The sequence below is a fragment of the Mizuhopecten yessoensis genome, unplaced genomic scaffold (genome assembly GCF_002113885.1).
Source record: "Mizuhopecten yessoensis strain PY_sf001 unplaced genomic scaffold, ASM211388v2 scaffold8745, whole genome shotgun sequence".
In the NCBI taxonomy this organism is placed as follows: domain Eukaryota; kingdom Metazoa; phylum Mollusca; class Bivalvia; order Pectinida; family Pectinidae; genus Mizuhopecten; species Mizuhopecten yessoensis.
The window spans coordinates 2160751-2175818 of NW_018407700.1; the positions used below are offsets into that span (position 1 = coordinate 2160751).

At 35.1% G+C, this 15068-nt stretch overlaps 1 protein-coding gene across 2 annotated transcripts; it reads left to right on the top strand.

Annotated features, from left to right (window-relative positions):
* Positions 1-1287: 1287 nt before the first annotated feature.
* On the top strand, positions 1288-11381 carry LOC110456457. Of its 2 annotated transcripts, none has more exons than XM_021507233.1 (11): positions 1288-1352; positions 1746-1904; positions 2903-2982; positions 3600-3671; positions 4132-4639; positions 5132-5205; positions 6473-6544; positions 7673-7895; positions 9138-9238; positions 10579-10684; positions 11106-11381. In XM_021507233.1, the coding sequence occupies exons 1-11, from the start codon at positions 1334-1336 to the stop codon at positions 11348-11350; spliced, it is 1659 nt and encodes a 552-aa protein (XP_021362908.1). In that variant the 5' UTR covers positions 1288-1333; the 3' UTR covers positions 11351-11381. The 2 variants fall into 2 exon arrangements, with proteins under 2 accessions (XP_021362908.1, XP_021362909.1); XM_021507234.1 differs by having other exon boundaries at positions 10579-10678.
* The last annotated feature ends 3687 nt before the right edge of the window (positions 11382-15068 follow it).

The window sequence follows — 15068 nt, forward strand, 5'->3', positions numbered from 1 at the left end:
GGTCCAACAAATGTCCTGGAGAAGACAACGGAGGCGGTGAGGAAGAAGCTGAATGTGCTCCAGCAAAACGTCTTTGACTAGACAATAGATGATGTGTTGAGATGCTGAATGTGGTCCAGCCAACGTCCTGGAGTAGACATAGGAGGCTGTGTGGAAGAAACTGAATGTGCACCAGCAAACGTCCTAAACTGGACAGAAGAGGCTTTGTGGAAGAAGCTAATTGTGCTCCAGCAAACGTTATGGACTAGACAAAGGAGGCTGTATTGAAGAAGCTGAATGTGCTCCAGCACAAGACCTTGACTTGACAAAGGAGGCCGTGTGGAAGAGGCTGTATGTGCTCCAGCAAACGTCCTTGACTTGACAAGAGATGACATGTGGAAGAAGTTGAATGTGGTACAACCAACATCCTGGACTGGACAAAGGAGGCTGTGTTGAAGAATTTGAATGTGGTCCAGCAAACGTCCTGGATTAGATAACGGAGGTTGTATGGAAGAAGCTGAATTGCACCAAACGTCCTGGACTTGACAGTGGAAGTTATGTTGAAGAAGCTGAGTGTGCTCCAGCAAACGTCCTAAACTGGACAATGGAGGCTGTGTAGAAGAAACGTAATATGCTCCAGCAAACGTCCTGGAGTAGACATAGGATGCTGTGTGGAAGAAGCTAAACGTGGTACGGCCAACGTCCTGGACCTGACAAAAGAAGTTGTGTTGAAGTGCTGAATGTGGTCCAGCCAACGTCCTAGACTTGTCTCTACCTGTTTGTCTCATTAAGTTTTAAATGTTGGACTTAACAAAACAGTTTGCCAATGTTATACGCTAAAATGTAGTAAAGATAGCTTTGTTTTACTCAAATCTGTTAAAAACTGACATAAATGATTTGGCACATTTTTGCAGATCCAATGTAGTGTGTATACAAATTCTATTGATTATATAGGTCAAAATGAGAAAATTTGTAACTCTCAAATCCTTATCAAATTTCATACATTTCTTGTAAAATAAATACTAAGCTTATTGATCCTACTGAACTTGTACTTCGAATGCATGTTTAAACTCAAGCATCAACCTCTTTAATCAAGCATTCCGTTAAGAAAACAATGATACCTTTTCATTTCCAGACCTGTCATTTACATGTTAATATTATAACAAAAACCCTATTTCGATCTATGACACATTTCCAATCACGTTTCTATAGCAGAATCGAAGGTGTCAGTGTACATGTGACTCTACATAATGGACCGACAATTTCTTGATAACGAATTCAACACATGACCCCCTTTTTATCTATTGTCACATTCAAACCGGATTCCATTTGATACGTTAGCATACACTCTAGGATGTTGGTGTCGATTACAGGTAAATATAGAAACAACTGAACGATTTATCTAAAACACATCACGATTGCCTTTCGTCACTGTTCTACAAGTAAACTATAGTAGTGTGTTTACGTCCTAAACATAATAAATATGCTACAACATAAGAAGAAATAAATAAAAAAAATTGAATCAATGCATGTCACCTGGTTGCATTGCTTATTAATTTATTTAAGATATTAATATGCTGAGTAAATAATTGTATGGTTACCTATACTAAATTGTACAAGTTATTGACCAATACATCCAAAACAAAAAGAAGGCAAAAGAACTCTTCATATTTGATGCTATCATACATATGGATGGTATCCAAACGTTCTAGTTGTCCTATCTTGGTGAGGTTTAAAAATACCGACATATTTATGTTTTATTCCAGTTTTCCTCGTTTGTCTGGCACTGGGCAGTGCTCAGTCAAGTGTGACTTGCGACGATGTTAATTCTATGGTGTGCCAGGACTTGTATAACCTCAACCCTAACATGTGTGAAAATGCGTGTTACTCTGTGGCGCTCTGTCCACGCTTCTGTGGGAAATGCCGTACGTATTTCTACGTCGTATCATTCTAAAATCTAACAAATGATGAGGCGTATATCAATGATTTTATCAACACTTAACATCTAATGATGAATATTTACGTTCTGAATGCCTGGACTCATTGACAAAAATGCCATTTATATTGTACATTACAAAGGTAACCTGTTCATACTGCGTATTGATACAATGTCAAGCCGTATTACGTAACGTATGTGTAGTTCGTGTATAATCCACTGCGAAGCCGGTCTTAGAATTTAAATGATCATTAGCATCTAAACATATACGTTAAATGCAAAATAAGTTTTTAAAACAAATAATAATAATAATTCATGATACCCTTCTGTACCATTACGGATGTGAGGATTTGAGTGTACTTAAGGTTTTGATTTTTCTTAATGGATCGTTAATTTCCAATGGCTCAATTATAGTGCTGTGAAATGTGAAAAGCATCTCTCCATGATTGTAATTATCAACCGTGACCACAGTATACACCATCGACAAGCGGAGTCGTGCAGCAAGGGTAAAGTTTTTTGCACATGGGCACAAACATATCCCGCTGTCCACGATTATCAAACATACGACCTTACAGGTATTGTCAAGCTACGTGTGTATTGGTTTCCATGACTAAAGCATTTAATGCGCTTATTTTTTTCCTGCTGTAGCACTAACTAATACTTACTTATGCCGTGTATACAGCAAGAAAAATTGCCGTTTCGTTTGCTACTTAACTGAACTTTTGGTAATGCTAATCGTCGGTATATAAGGTGGTAGTGCTATTTACTCTATGCATAATGACACTGAGGTCCTCTGTATACAAAATGTTTCGTTGTTTGAGACTTTCTGTTTTCTCTCTCTCAAAATGAGTCATTAGTTCCCTTTGGCCACCACTGGCTTATCACATGTGGAAGATGTTTGCTTCATACACAACTGGTACGTTATGTCTGTAAGTTCATTCATTGCTGTATTATTTACATGTGATAAGTATATGTTTATTGCTACAGCACTGAAATGTTATCAATGTCATGAGGTTGCTAGTCCAGACCTGTGTTACACATCAACGCAATGTCCTTCAGTAGATCACGTGAGTATGGTGGTATCCTAGTTTACCAAGTCAGCTATTAAGAAACTAAGGTGACATTAAATTTGAACCTTTATAAAAGCCGTTTTCCTTTCTCTGTGGTTTATTTTGAAATTTATTTTAGAGCTATTTATTTCAAATAGAATATCTATATTCCTTTAATCTAAAAATTATTAAGAGTTAAATTTTAAACGAATTTGTTTGTGTTATTTTGGAAAATAAATGAATAAATACACAATATCATCCAATACCTATTTCTGGTCAGTTCAGGAGAATGACTGGCTGTGTTGTCTGAGTGTTTATAAATCGATATTGTCTCACCGATAGGTAATATGTTTATAACCATTCAGTTATCTACTGTTGAAGGTAAACATTTAGTCTTATCTTTGACTATGACTGCCCAGAGACTTGCCGTTGTCTCGTAGATGGAACTTATTCTGGCACGATTGAACATGAAATACGAGTTAAGGGATAATATGTCAGCTGTAATTACAGGTTAATAATTTTGATATACTTAAAGGTTAAATGATGAAAATTCACGATAAAGTTAAAATGTTTACCATGTTTCCTTAACGATTGACTTTGTACGCTAATTTGCTATTTTATCATTATATCAAAAGTTTTGCATCACTACCCAATCCTTCACTGACGATTTCAAGGAGGTGTACAAACTTGGTTGTGCCCTTAACGCGGTAAGTCCAGTGTTCTTTATCTTAGATGGAAAATTTAACAATTGCTGAGTTTAATGCCGTTTGTGACCATTAACTTTTTCTAGATTAAGATTTTAAAAACCCGGCATAGTACATATTTTGAGTGGATGCGATTACTGTAGAACATGCTTTGTACTTGATAACTATTAGTGTTATGTCCTATTTGGACATTCATATCATTTCATATCGATTGGGCTAATGTTTGTCATTTCGGACCTCTTATTCAAAAGTTTATTTTTTATTAATTTAAGTGTTGAAATTAAATTTCACATGAACTTCATTTTCATGATTGAGTTTCACTGCTGATTTTCAAGTAACGCGATATGTTAAGGGGATTTTGCATTACAGCGTCCATCCGATGTTTACATTTTTTCATATTCTACAGGGCAAATTATTTACATGTACCTACCATAAACCAAAAATTATTTACATCTTTTATTAGGTATGCGCATCACATTTCGGTGCACCCATAGGGCGAAGAGAAGACGACAACATGTCTAAGCGAGGGCAATTGCAAGGGTTTTGTTGTAGTACCGACTTATGCAACGTGAAATCTCGTAACGTAACGACATTTGATTCCGGTCCTATAAATATGCAGCCCAACATTCTGCAACAGAAGATACTAGTCCGTGAACCTTCTGCTGTAGTTCGTGACGCTTCCGATGCCACTAATACATCCACATCTGCATATCAATCTACTCAATCAAATGTACCGACAACGAACCCGGCTCCTGTAGCTAATGTATCTACGACGCCTCCAGTTGTCACGGCCTATCATACTAGTGCAACTACTACACCTCCAGTTGTGACAACAGTTCCTGTTGTGACGTCTAATCTGTGTGCTGACGTCGATGCCGGTATTTGTTCCCGCCTAGCAACACATTTCCCTGATATGTGTACAGTTGACTGTATTGCAAATGAAGTCTGTCCTAGAAAATGTGGCAGATGCAGTAAGTTTGTATAAATGTTTTTTCACTAGCTATTTGCTCTGTCAATGTTGTTTTTAAACAGCGTGTGCGTTTAAAATTCGAAATAAGAAATTGGTTCTTTGCTTTTTGTTCCCAATTTTTACTGCATGCAGCTGTACTTACAAATGTTATTTTGATAAATTGACACAAAATTATGGACAAGCACTTGTTTGGTGCAACTTCCTGTTTCATATGAAGATAGTATAAACCATTTTTGTACAAATGTATTTGCATTACTGAGACGTTTCAGTACAATGCGCAATTTACTTTATCAATTAAATTGAAATTAGATTAAAACAAAAACAGATACAAATAAACAAAATTCCTTTGAAAACAATTGCTAAGAATAATCTTTACCAATTTTACTCAATATCAAGCAAACGTCATCGTTCCGGTGGTTTAAATATAAATAGTTTAAAATTTTCATTCAATTATGAATCTCTGATTGTTCGCCTGGTAATTGTATTTCTTCAGTGGGATGTTACCAGTGTAATCACGTGTTAGCCCCAGAAAACTGCACACACAAAACTGTTTGTGAGAATGGAGAGGTAACGTATGTTAATCAACTGCTTTGTTGTTGATGTTTGAAACAACACATATATCACATTATATCGTGTTAATAATTGTTTCGGTCTCGAAGATATCAAGATTAACCAAGGTGAACCTAATGAAAGAGAAACATGTCAAAGGTAAAATATGAACATTTTACTTAGCAAAAACTTTCACAGCCATTATTATTATCTTATTGTCCATTGCTGTTTATGCATACAATTTGCTTCCTTTTCGTTTTCTTTGTAACCAAGCACAAACATTTGCTACACATGTTTTTTATGACAATGCAAGATAAATGGGAAGAGCATGTGTGTTGACACAAAATTAGGGAAACACAGAAGAGATCTTCGAGAATGTCAGTCTGATGCTTTCAGATGTTTAGAATATATTTTAGCTAAAAATAACAAAAATAAACAGTTTGAATGAAGAATATCTACACAGCTAATATAATAATAAAGCATTATGACATATGGTGTTATAAAACACTTTCATTGGATGAAATATATTTTTTGTTCAAGAAATATAGTACTTATTGTGTACCGATCTGTCATAATGGTGTGTTTGATCGCCTTTCTGAGCAACCTCTCTTTTCTCGCTCTTTAACTTATCAGTACGGGTTAAAATAACCTTGCAATGTTCTCCAATTTCAATATTCAGATACATTCCAACTCTTTGAATAAAATTATATGTATGGATTAAGTTTATTAATCTTTTATATACTCTTCTGAACTTGAAATCAAAGACACTATATACCTCTGCCGCTTACTGATATCTTAACATAAACATGACCGACATGTACGGCTTATTACTAAGATTAACTTTAATAATAACGATTTCAATTATCTGATCATGAACTATTCCTTTCTTGATAATTACTTCCCTGCGTCCCCACCTACGGTGTGCATATGTTGTCTTTATTATATATCTCATTCGGTTTCGAATGATGTAGATTGATGAAGAATATGGGCAAGTTTAAAGGTGGCTATCATGTTCTCTTTTTGACATATTCAATGTCCGTGTTCAATATTGAAGTTATTTGTGCCTTTGGTTTCGATGTCCTTATCCATGTTCTTATTTTGAGGACGTAGTATTACCCACTTTGGACTTAAATATACATTGCACGTTATCAATGAAGCAGAAAACGTTTATCCTTTAGTTATATGCAGTTTTCTTCTTTCTGTACATTAAAAGGTATTCATTAATTTATTTTTGTTCCAAGTTTTATTTCAGGATTTGTTTATGATCGGTATTCTTTTCTTATAGCAATGTTACTCCGTGGAGACTATATCACCTTCACTTGGACGGGGATACAGACTCGGATGTTTAAACGAAAAGGTAGCAACAATGATTTTAATTATCAAAATCATCAAACACATCCCGTGGATTAAAATGTATATCAATAGGATAGTATGGTTGACCAAGCGTACATCAAATAACTTTCCGTATATACGGGTGTGTTTGTGATTGTTACTTGACCGGGTGTGTATCCGGTAGAGTCAGTTGTGTTCTTTCTGTGTGTCGGCAATAACAAGTTTCTGTAGATGTACGTATGTAATAAATATAACATAGTTTTAAGGGCAGAGAATGCTTCATATTGGGTAGGTTTGGAATGAGAAAACGCATGCCTACATATTTCTTTATTAATGTGGTCAAAGTATTTTCAACCAAAGCAGTGTCCTATATCAGATTAACGTTGGTACTTACTAAATGTAGCTTACTATACATTTCTCGGTAACTAATACATGATACAAGTCTATTTATCTTTATGGAGTTTTAAAGGATTTTTATTTCAAAAATGTTTGCTATACCGTATCAATTGAGAAGTTGGTGATAAAAAATAACATGGTTTAAATGGTATCCAACATATAACATCAGTGCACCCACAACGGGATATATTCTACTGAATTAATAACGTATTTTATACTATAGTATGAATTCCAAAACCGTTTGATCTTTTTCATAAATGAACATCATCCAATTTTCATTTCTATTACATGAAGATATATACTCGGCGCGTGGTTCTATAGATAGAACGCGAAATATCGGAGTTAATTAGACATTTGAAAAGATGCAACTGTACCCTGGAAATCATATTTGAGGATAAATGATAAGTCAAGACAGGTTCCGATTTACTCTTCTCTCCAAACTAGCAATGGGTTCGAAAAAATAGGTTTTCTGAAAATGACATAAAACGTTGCGAAAAGTACATTTGCAAAATCATTTCAAGTCCATGTTACCATAATAAACAGAAAATGCACAGATGCTATATCAGTTAAAGTACATTAAACATATAATTTTGTATAAATGACTTACATAAACATACATCTTTGCATGGCCTGCAAGTTTCTGGCAACGCATCCCAAAAGTGTCTCGTTTTGGGTTTACTGACGGTATCGAGCAAATGAAAGTATTCAAACACAACCGATCGGAAATCGTTCATAATGTGTCTACTCGTTTCCGAAGATGTGTTCAACCTTTGGTGAAGCCGCTCCCGCCATCTTTGGAAAGCGTCAAGAATTTGAGCTGTCTCTCCACGGTGGATGTTGTAGAGGGGAATATTGTAATGACCATGCCCTTCTGCCTACGACTTTTGTACCACCGACAGCTACGACAGTTCCAACGACTCCTGTACCACCGACAACTACGACTGTTCCAACGACAGTCGTCCCGACAACAGCCCACAACGGTTTGTAAACAAGTAATTGTTGTCTACATGTCATTAAGATAAACAATAGTCAAATAATTCAATCATAACTCTTAAAACACATATCTACGTTACTTCAAGGAACTTAATTAGTTCTCTTTGTATATGTCATAATAAATGTACTTTTTCTGCATTTGCTTTTAAAAATAACTATATATGTCTTTTATCTTTTAATCATTTTCCCTTTCTATATTATATTCTTTGTTGTCCGGATTACGGTGTGGCATACACAATCATCGATGTGCTAATTGTTGATAAAAGATATTTACTGACCACGTCGATCGTATATAATTATAATCTTGAACTTGAAATCAAAGACATGACAAACTCTCCTATATCAGCCGCTTACCTTAATATGTTAACATAACAAGTAAGGGTGGCTTAAAGTAAAGCTGTATGAGTAGCATGTTCGATTTTGCGATCGTAAACCTTTCTTACTTGACTGTAAAATTTTCGCTTCTCAGGCCATCGTGTTTGTAAACATGTCACAATTGTTTCAGTATTCAAGAGCTATTTTCATGACTTCATTGACATATTTCGACTCCTGATGGACAAACTTAAAACATAGTTTCAAGAGGACCCCGTGGAAGATAAGCTTTGCTTAACAGGTTTTATCCTCAGACAATAAAGTTGATTATTATTATATAACATAGGATTTCGCAAGTTAAAGCTTGATGGACACTATCATGGTCGAAATCATGCTTTCATTGGGAAACGTTTTATTTTTATGATACTGTCTCTGCTTATGATTATTCAAATTAGTATGTGTTGTTGTTTCGTTTTCACCACCCGGTTTTCTTCCGGTTTTCGACTCGTTGACGTGGCGTTACTCTAATTAGACCTATATTTACATGACGGATGGCGTCGATGAAGAAAACAATGACCACTCCAGATTTTCAATGGTCTCAGTATAAAACATCCCTTTTTGTTCATATTTAGTCTACATTTCATAGACATTGAGCTGTTCGAATTATGTTTTTGTTGCGATATCATTATTGCTTCAGTGTATTTCATGTTGAATAGCATTAAGATTAAATCATGTTCATATAAAAGTTTAACATGCCGTTTTGAGGAGAGCAGTGTTTGATGTAAAATACTTGATTGTGACTGATTAGAATACATATTTTCATTGATAAAAGAATAGTGAATATTTCTTTTTATTTAAGAAGAATAGTATCGAAGCCGGAGAATTAATGTGTATTTATAGAATTCTATTATTATTAGCTTGTCCTAGTCGATACAGTAGATGTCCGTCAGGCTGGATCCATCACAAAAGTTCATGCTTTGCTTTGTCACTAACGCATTTAAGCTGGGCCGATGCTAAGGTAAGGCTTTGCCATTATATAACCAGTCCAAACACAAAACCTCTTTTTTTTAAAGTGATAAAACTTTTAAAAAACACATACAATATTAACAACCGCTTGCGTGTATCTAAATGTAAATCACGATTCTATTTTCTTTCCTTTTCTTTCATTTGTTTTCTTGATTTTATTGACCCACAAAACGTTTTGGGATAACTCCAGGGTTTGGGCCCTGGTTTCAGTTTCCTTATGATAATTGTCCTCATGCAAGAGGGGTCTCATTCATTCATTCATTTTCATTTATTCATTCAATCTGACAATCGCTTCACTTAAAATTCTAATAATAATAATAATGGAAATAAAGGTCAATGCTCAGAACTAACATCGACCACTCCTACCTTTTGTCTTTATTATGTTTCCTAAAATAATGAAGACATCAGCTTTATTTAACAAACACAATTTTATTGTATTGTAAAAGATCTGTTTATACCAATCCAATGATAAAAATGATACAGTGTATTTTTCACTTGAGATTTCATTTTGGGAAATAACGAGACTTTTTCTTAATATTATAATGTTAAATGTTGAATTAACATTATTTTTTTTTTAATTTATGTGCTATTGATTAAAATCAATTTTCAGACACCTGTTGTTTTGTAAAACCAAAGCAAGCTTAGAGAAGAAATTAAATCAGAACATATTTTGACTCTAAAATATTTGATATATAAATGTAATCTTCTGCTTATATTGATCGCTGATCCCTCAGCAATAGCAACTATATTGTCCGGTTCAGGGTAACTTCATATCTTCTATTGATAGAGCCAACGTCGAAATTTTTAATTTTAACAAATTTTATGGACAATGGTAACATATCAAATAGATTGGACAACAGGCTTAAAGCCTATATAAGGCTTCTTCTTTTTGGTGGTATATGGTATACACATCGTGACAGGTTGTAGAAATATCATCTTGTTATAGGAAATAAGCGTGAATGATTTCTATAAAATACTGTCCAGTTTTGTGAACACTGGCGGTAGTTACAGTTTTCGGCACTGGTAGGGGCAGGGTTAAATAGATTGATATAAAACACATATTCTGTGAATTGTTTAATTGTAACTTAATCCATGGGTTTATTTTCCCAACTTTATCGCATCAAAAATCCTACTACTCAGATAACTACATTCTCTGTCTAGCTGATATATCATTAGTATGGTCTACCAGATTATTTACTAAATGATCCATTATATGATTTTCATCCAATATCGTCACTGCTGTTAATATAAGTTACCAGAAGGCTATTTGCATGCTATATACAACATGTGTCCCACTTTAATAAACTATGTTGTTTACAAATCTACACGTAGGCCAAGTGTGAACAACTCTGCGCCGGATTGGCCGACTTCAGTACTTCTTCAAGCTTACATAGCAGTCTACAAAGTGTCGCCCCTGCAGCCGGAAATGCCGGTCTAAGTACATATGGATAACGCATAATAATTTCCTTCTGTGAACTATTTGATGCATTTATATGCTAATCTGTACCAGAAGTGTTAAAATCCTTAAAAATGATATTTCAAACATTTTGATACAAAGAACAGCATGAAGATATGTGCACCATAAAGGAATTCTGGATATGAGAGCAGAATTAAGTGATAAAAAACGCTTAAATGATACATTTGATATAGCAAAAAATGACATATTGATGCATATAACATAATTGCTAAACAATTGTCAAACTTCATGTTTTATTTTCTAAAGTACGGATCCAAAAGATGAGATCATTGAAGCAACAACAAACTGATATCAGCATGTTTAATATTTGTCTTACGTTTACGACTTGCACTATTTACATCATATTGAACAAAACGGCCACTTTTACATTTGAATTTGACAGGAATAACGACGGCGTGGGTGGATGGTCGTGTGTCGTTGCATGGAGATTGGGAGTGGAGTGATGGACAAGAAGCAGACCACACCCTTCAACAGCATGTACATAATTATGATGCTTCTAAGTGTGGATTGGTTACCATACAGTCACAATGGACTAGTCATGGTCTCTCATCGAGTAGATACATGGACCCGACTGACTGTAGTGCCAAGCATCTGCCTTTGTGTGAAATAAAACATGTTTACTCATGAATGTAAATAAAATAAGATCATGGCACGTAACAGGTCGAATATTCTCTTGCTTATCATTTCATTATGTATTGGATAGGTGAACGCGAGAAAAACAATTAATACATCATCTACATAAGTTCTGGAGGTATCATATCAATCAGTGCATCTCGGTGAAGAATGTCTTGACTGTCACTTGTTACAAAAAGTTAACGAGGTGACCCTCTACGTTCATAATCAAAGTTGGTGGCAATTTTTACTTGGGGCTGATAAAATTAAGTATGCTTTTGTAAGTAAAATATCGGCCAACAATGTATCACCACCATCCCCTCCCTAAAATTTATAACTAACCGAATGTTACTGACCCTGGAAATTGTCATTAAGATATATAGGGGATTCTCAATAACGCCTTACTCCTTAACATTGTTCTGATCCTATGTAAAACAAAAAGTGAGATGAATAGGGGCTTGTGATACTCCCTTACGACTTTATCTGTTTACTGACCATTTGTAGAACATAAAAGTGTCAGTGAGTGGTCAGTACTACTCCCTTTTCTTTTAACCGTTTACTAACCCGTTGTAGAACAAAAATTGTCAGTGAGATATATAATGGCCTGTACTTCTCCTTTTCCTCTATCCTTTTACTGACCCTATATAGAACTAAAAATTGACATTCAGATATATGGGGCTTTGTACTACTCTCTTACTACTTTAACTTTGACAATGCATGGTTTATTAGAGAGTCAGTATAAGACTATATAATTAGTGTTGTCCTTACGATGGGAATAGTACGATGCTATAATTACGATAGACATATTGATTTCTACCTCAGAGCCTTGACCGCTTGACCGATTATCTCGATCGCTTGACATATTACTCGTACAAGTATGTGGCACGCATACTCTTCATCTAAGCATTAAAAATAAGTGTAGCCCTCGCGATATTATTTTGAACGCTCGGACAATACGTGAAAGAAGTAGGGTTCTTTGAAGTAGACAAAAATTGCATGTGTACACAATGATAGTATTGTCACGAGGTGTGGTATATTAGGCCAAAATTAATACAAACTAGCATAACCAACGTATAACCAACATATATACATTTATTAACAACCAAACAAATCATACAATGTACACAACATAAATACCACAAACTACACAATCACACTGTGCAACAATCTTTCACCCACTCCTAACAATACATAGACCCCCGGTGTACCCTTTGCAAATAGTTCACTCTACATCAATAGTTATAATTTTATAGTGTCCATCAAGTGATGTTACAGTCTCTGCACATGTATTCCACAGTATCAGAAGACACCGTATTTGTATGGTTCACGCGTATCCAGGAATGGCACGTATATGTCACTCAAGACGGAGCTCAATACTTCTCTCCATATTGGTGAAGTCATTCAAGGTTGAACCACAGTTCCAATTCAAGGTCGACTCAAGGTCACACCAGGGTTACATCCGGTTACAGCCAAATCAGCTCCTACAGAAGGTCTATCTATTGTCGGGGTCACATAAAAAAACCTCCCAGGTAACTTCATCCGGACACACAGTCCTCCACAATATTTTAGCACAAGGCCTCATGGACACAGTCCACACAAACACAGGGCACACAGCCTCACAAAACAGCTTCGAAGCACACAGCTTTGAATTCATATATACAAGCACACAGCTTGGAATTTATATATACAGGCACACAGCCATTATTAGCACCCAGCTAATACATATTGGCAATGGAATTGGAGTTCAGGCACACAGCCCTCCCAGCACCCAGCTATCCATGTAGAGATACAGGCAAACAGCCATCATTATCACCCAGCTAATACATTGTATCGTTGAGCCCTAGACCACAACCTTCACTGTCAAAGTTCTGTCCGGTACCACCCCACCCTACCTTGGGTGCCTTATAAAATACCTGGTAATTGCATGCCTAGCATGTTTTCCTCACCTTACCTGATTTAGCTGAGACACCTACAGTCCCAACACTGGCCAAACCAGTTTTCAAACTCACCTTGGTGACAGCACGTGCCCTACACATGTATGAATGAACTGTCACGGTTGAGTAACCTAAATAGTACACACTATAATAAACACTGTAGTAAAGAGTATCTTAGTATCTTAGTATACGTAGTATACAAGAGATAGCTTATTACCGACTAAAACAGTGCTAAAGGTTAATACTGATTGTTGTTGGCGTATACAACACTGATGCTTAGCAAAACAGTACTCATAATTAATAAAGACAGAACTTATAATTAATAAAGACGGTAATCATAATGTATAAAGACAGAACTCATAATTGAAAAAGACAGTCCTCATAATTGATAAAGACAGTACTAATAATTGATGTAGACAGTACTCATAATTGACAAAGACAATACGAATAACTGGAAAAGACAGTACTGGTTTTGATAAAAACAGAACTGATTGGTAAAGGGGCCACTGATGATTGGTAAAGGGGACACTGATGATTGGCCAATACAGCAGTGAAGATTGACCAAAAAAAAAGAACTGATGATTAGAAAAGACAGAACATATGATTGGTAAAAACAGTACTGGTGGATGCTTAAGACAGAACTAATGTTCGGTAAAGACAGTTTTAATGAATAGCGAAGACAGTAGTGATGAATGGTTAAGACAGTACTGATGTTTGATAAAGCTAGTACTGATAATTAATAAAGACAGAGCTGATAATTGGGAAAAACAGTACTGATGATTGGTAAAGACAGTCATAATGATTAGCGAAGACATTACTGATGATTAATAAAGACAAAGTTGATAATTGGGAAAAACAGTACTGATGATTGGTAAAGACAGTACTGATAATTGATACACACAGTACTGATGATGGATACTGACAGTACTGATGATTGATACACACAGTACTGATGATTGATACAGACAGTACTGATGATTGATACACACAGTACTGATGATTGATACACACAGTACTGATGATTGATATAGACAATACTGATGATTGATACACACAATACTGATGATTGATACACACAGTACTGATGATTGATACACACAGTACTGATAATTGATACACACAGTACTGATGATTGGTAAACATTTATGATTGGCAGTCGAGTGGTTAAGATCAATGGTTATTATTCCTAAGGGTTTGTGAGTTTAAATGTTTGCTTTAAATGCTTATGTGGTATTTACTTCGGCATATTCCCTTTATACTGCAAATTAAAAAAAGCGTATGGGCTGATAATTGCACAGATTAAAAATATAATAAAGTATAATCTTACACACTCAGGAGCTTACGTTTAACAGTTCTATGTTCTTAATATTTATATGAGAATATTTACTTTGCACTTTTTCGCCGAAACCATAAACAAACATCGTTTTTAATTTATGTTAATATCTCGTCTATCCGTGATATTCAAATGTATAAGTTAACAATACTGACGATATATTCGTCTCTTAAATGTTTTACAATAATCGCTAATATGGTATAACAATCATTTTACAGGTGTCTGGCATATGTTTTGTTGGTGTAATTAAGAAACAGAAAAAAACGTAATTCGAACCTGAAATCGATTATAAGAAAAAATTTGTTCAATTATATATATATCACCTATTGCGATCTTTTTGAAATTGATATTTTAGCATTGATCAGTTTATATGCCTTTGTGGTTTAATTTTGTACACGCTATTGATTTCGGTTCTCATTACACACCAGGGTATATTGAAAACACGAAGTCGTAGTACAAAATAATA

What these genes read in the sequence shown, in the direction of transcription:
- LOC110456457 (XM_021507233.1), top strand. An exon ending in ACGCTTCTGTGGGAAATGCC is followed by an intron (nt 1,905 to 2,902) that starts GTACGTATTTCT and finishes TTATTGCTACAG; the next exon opens with CACTGAAATGTTATCAATGT. An exon ending in TCGGATGTTTAAACGAAAAG is followed by an intron (nt 6,545 to 7,672) that starts GTAGCAACAATG and finishes TCGTTTCCGAAG; the next exon opens with ATGTGTTCAACCTTTGGTGA.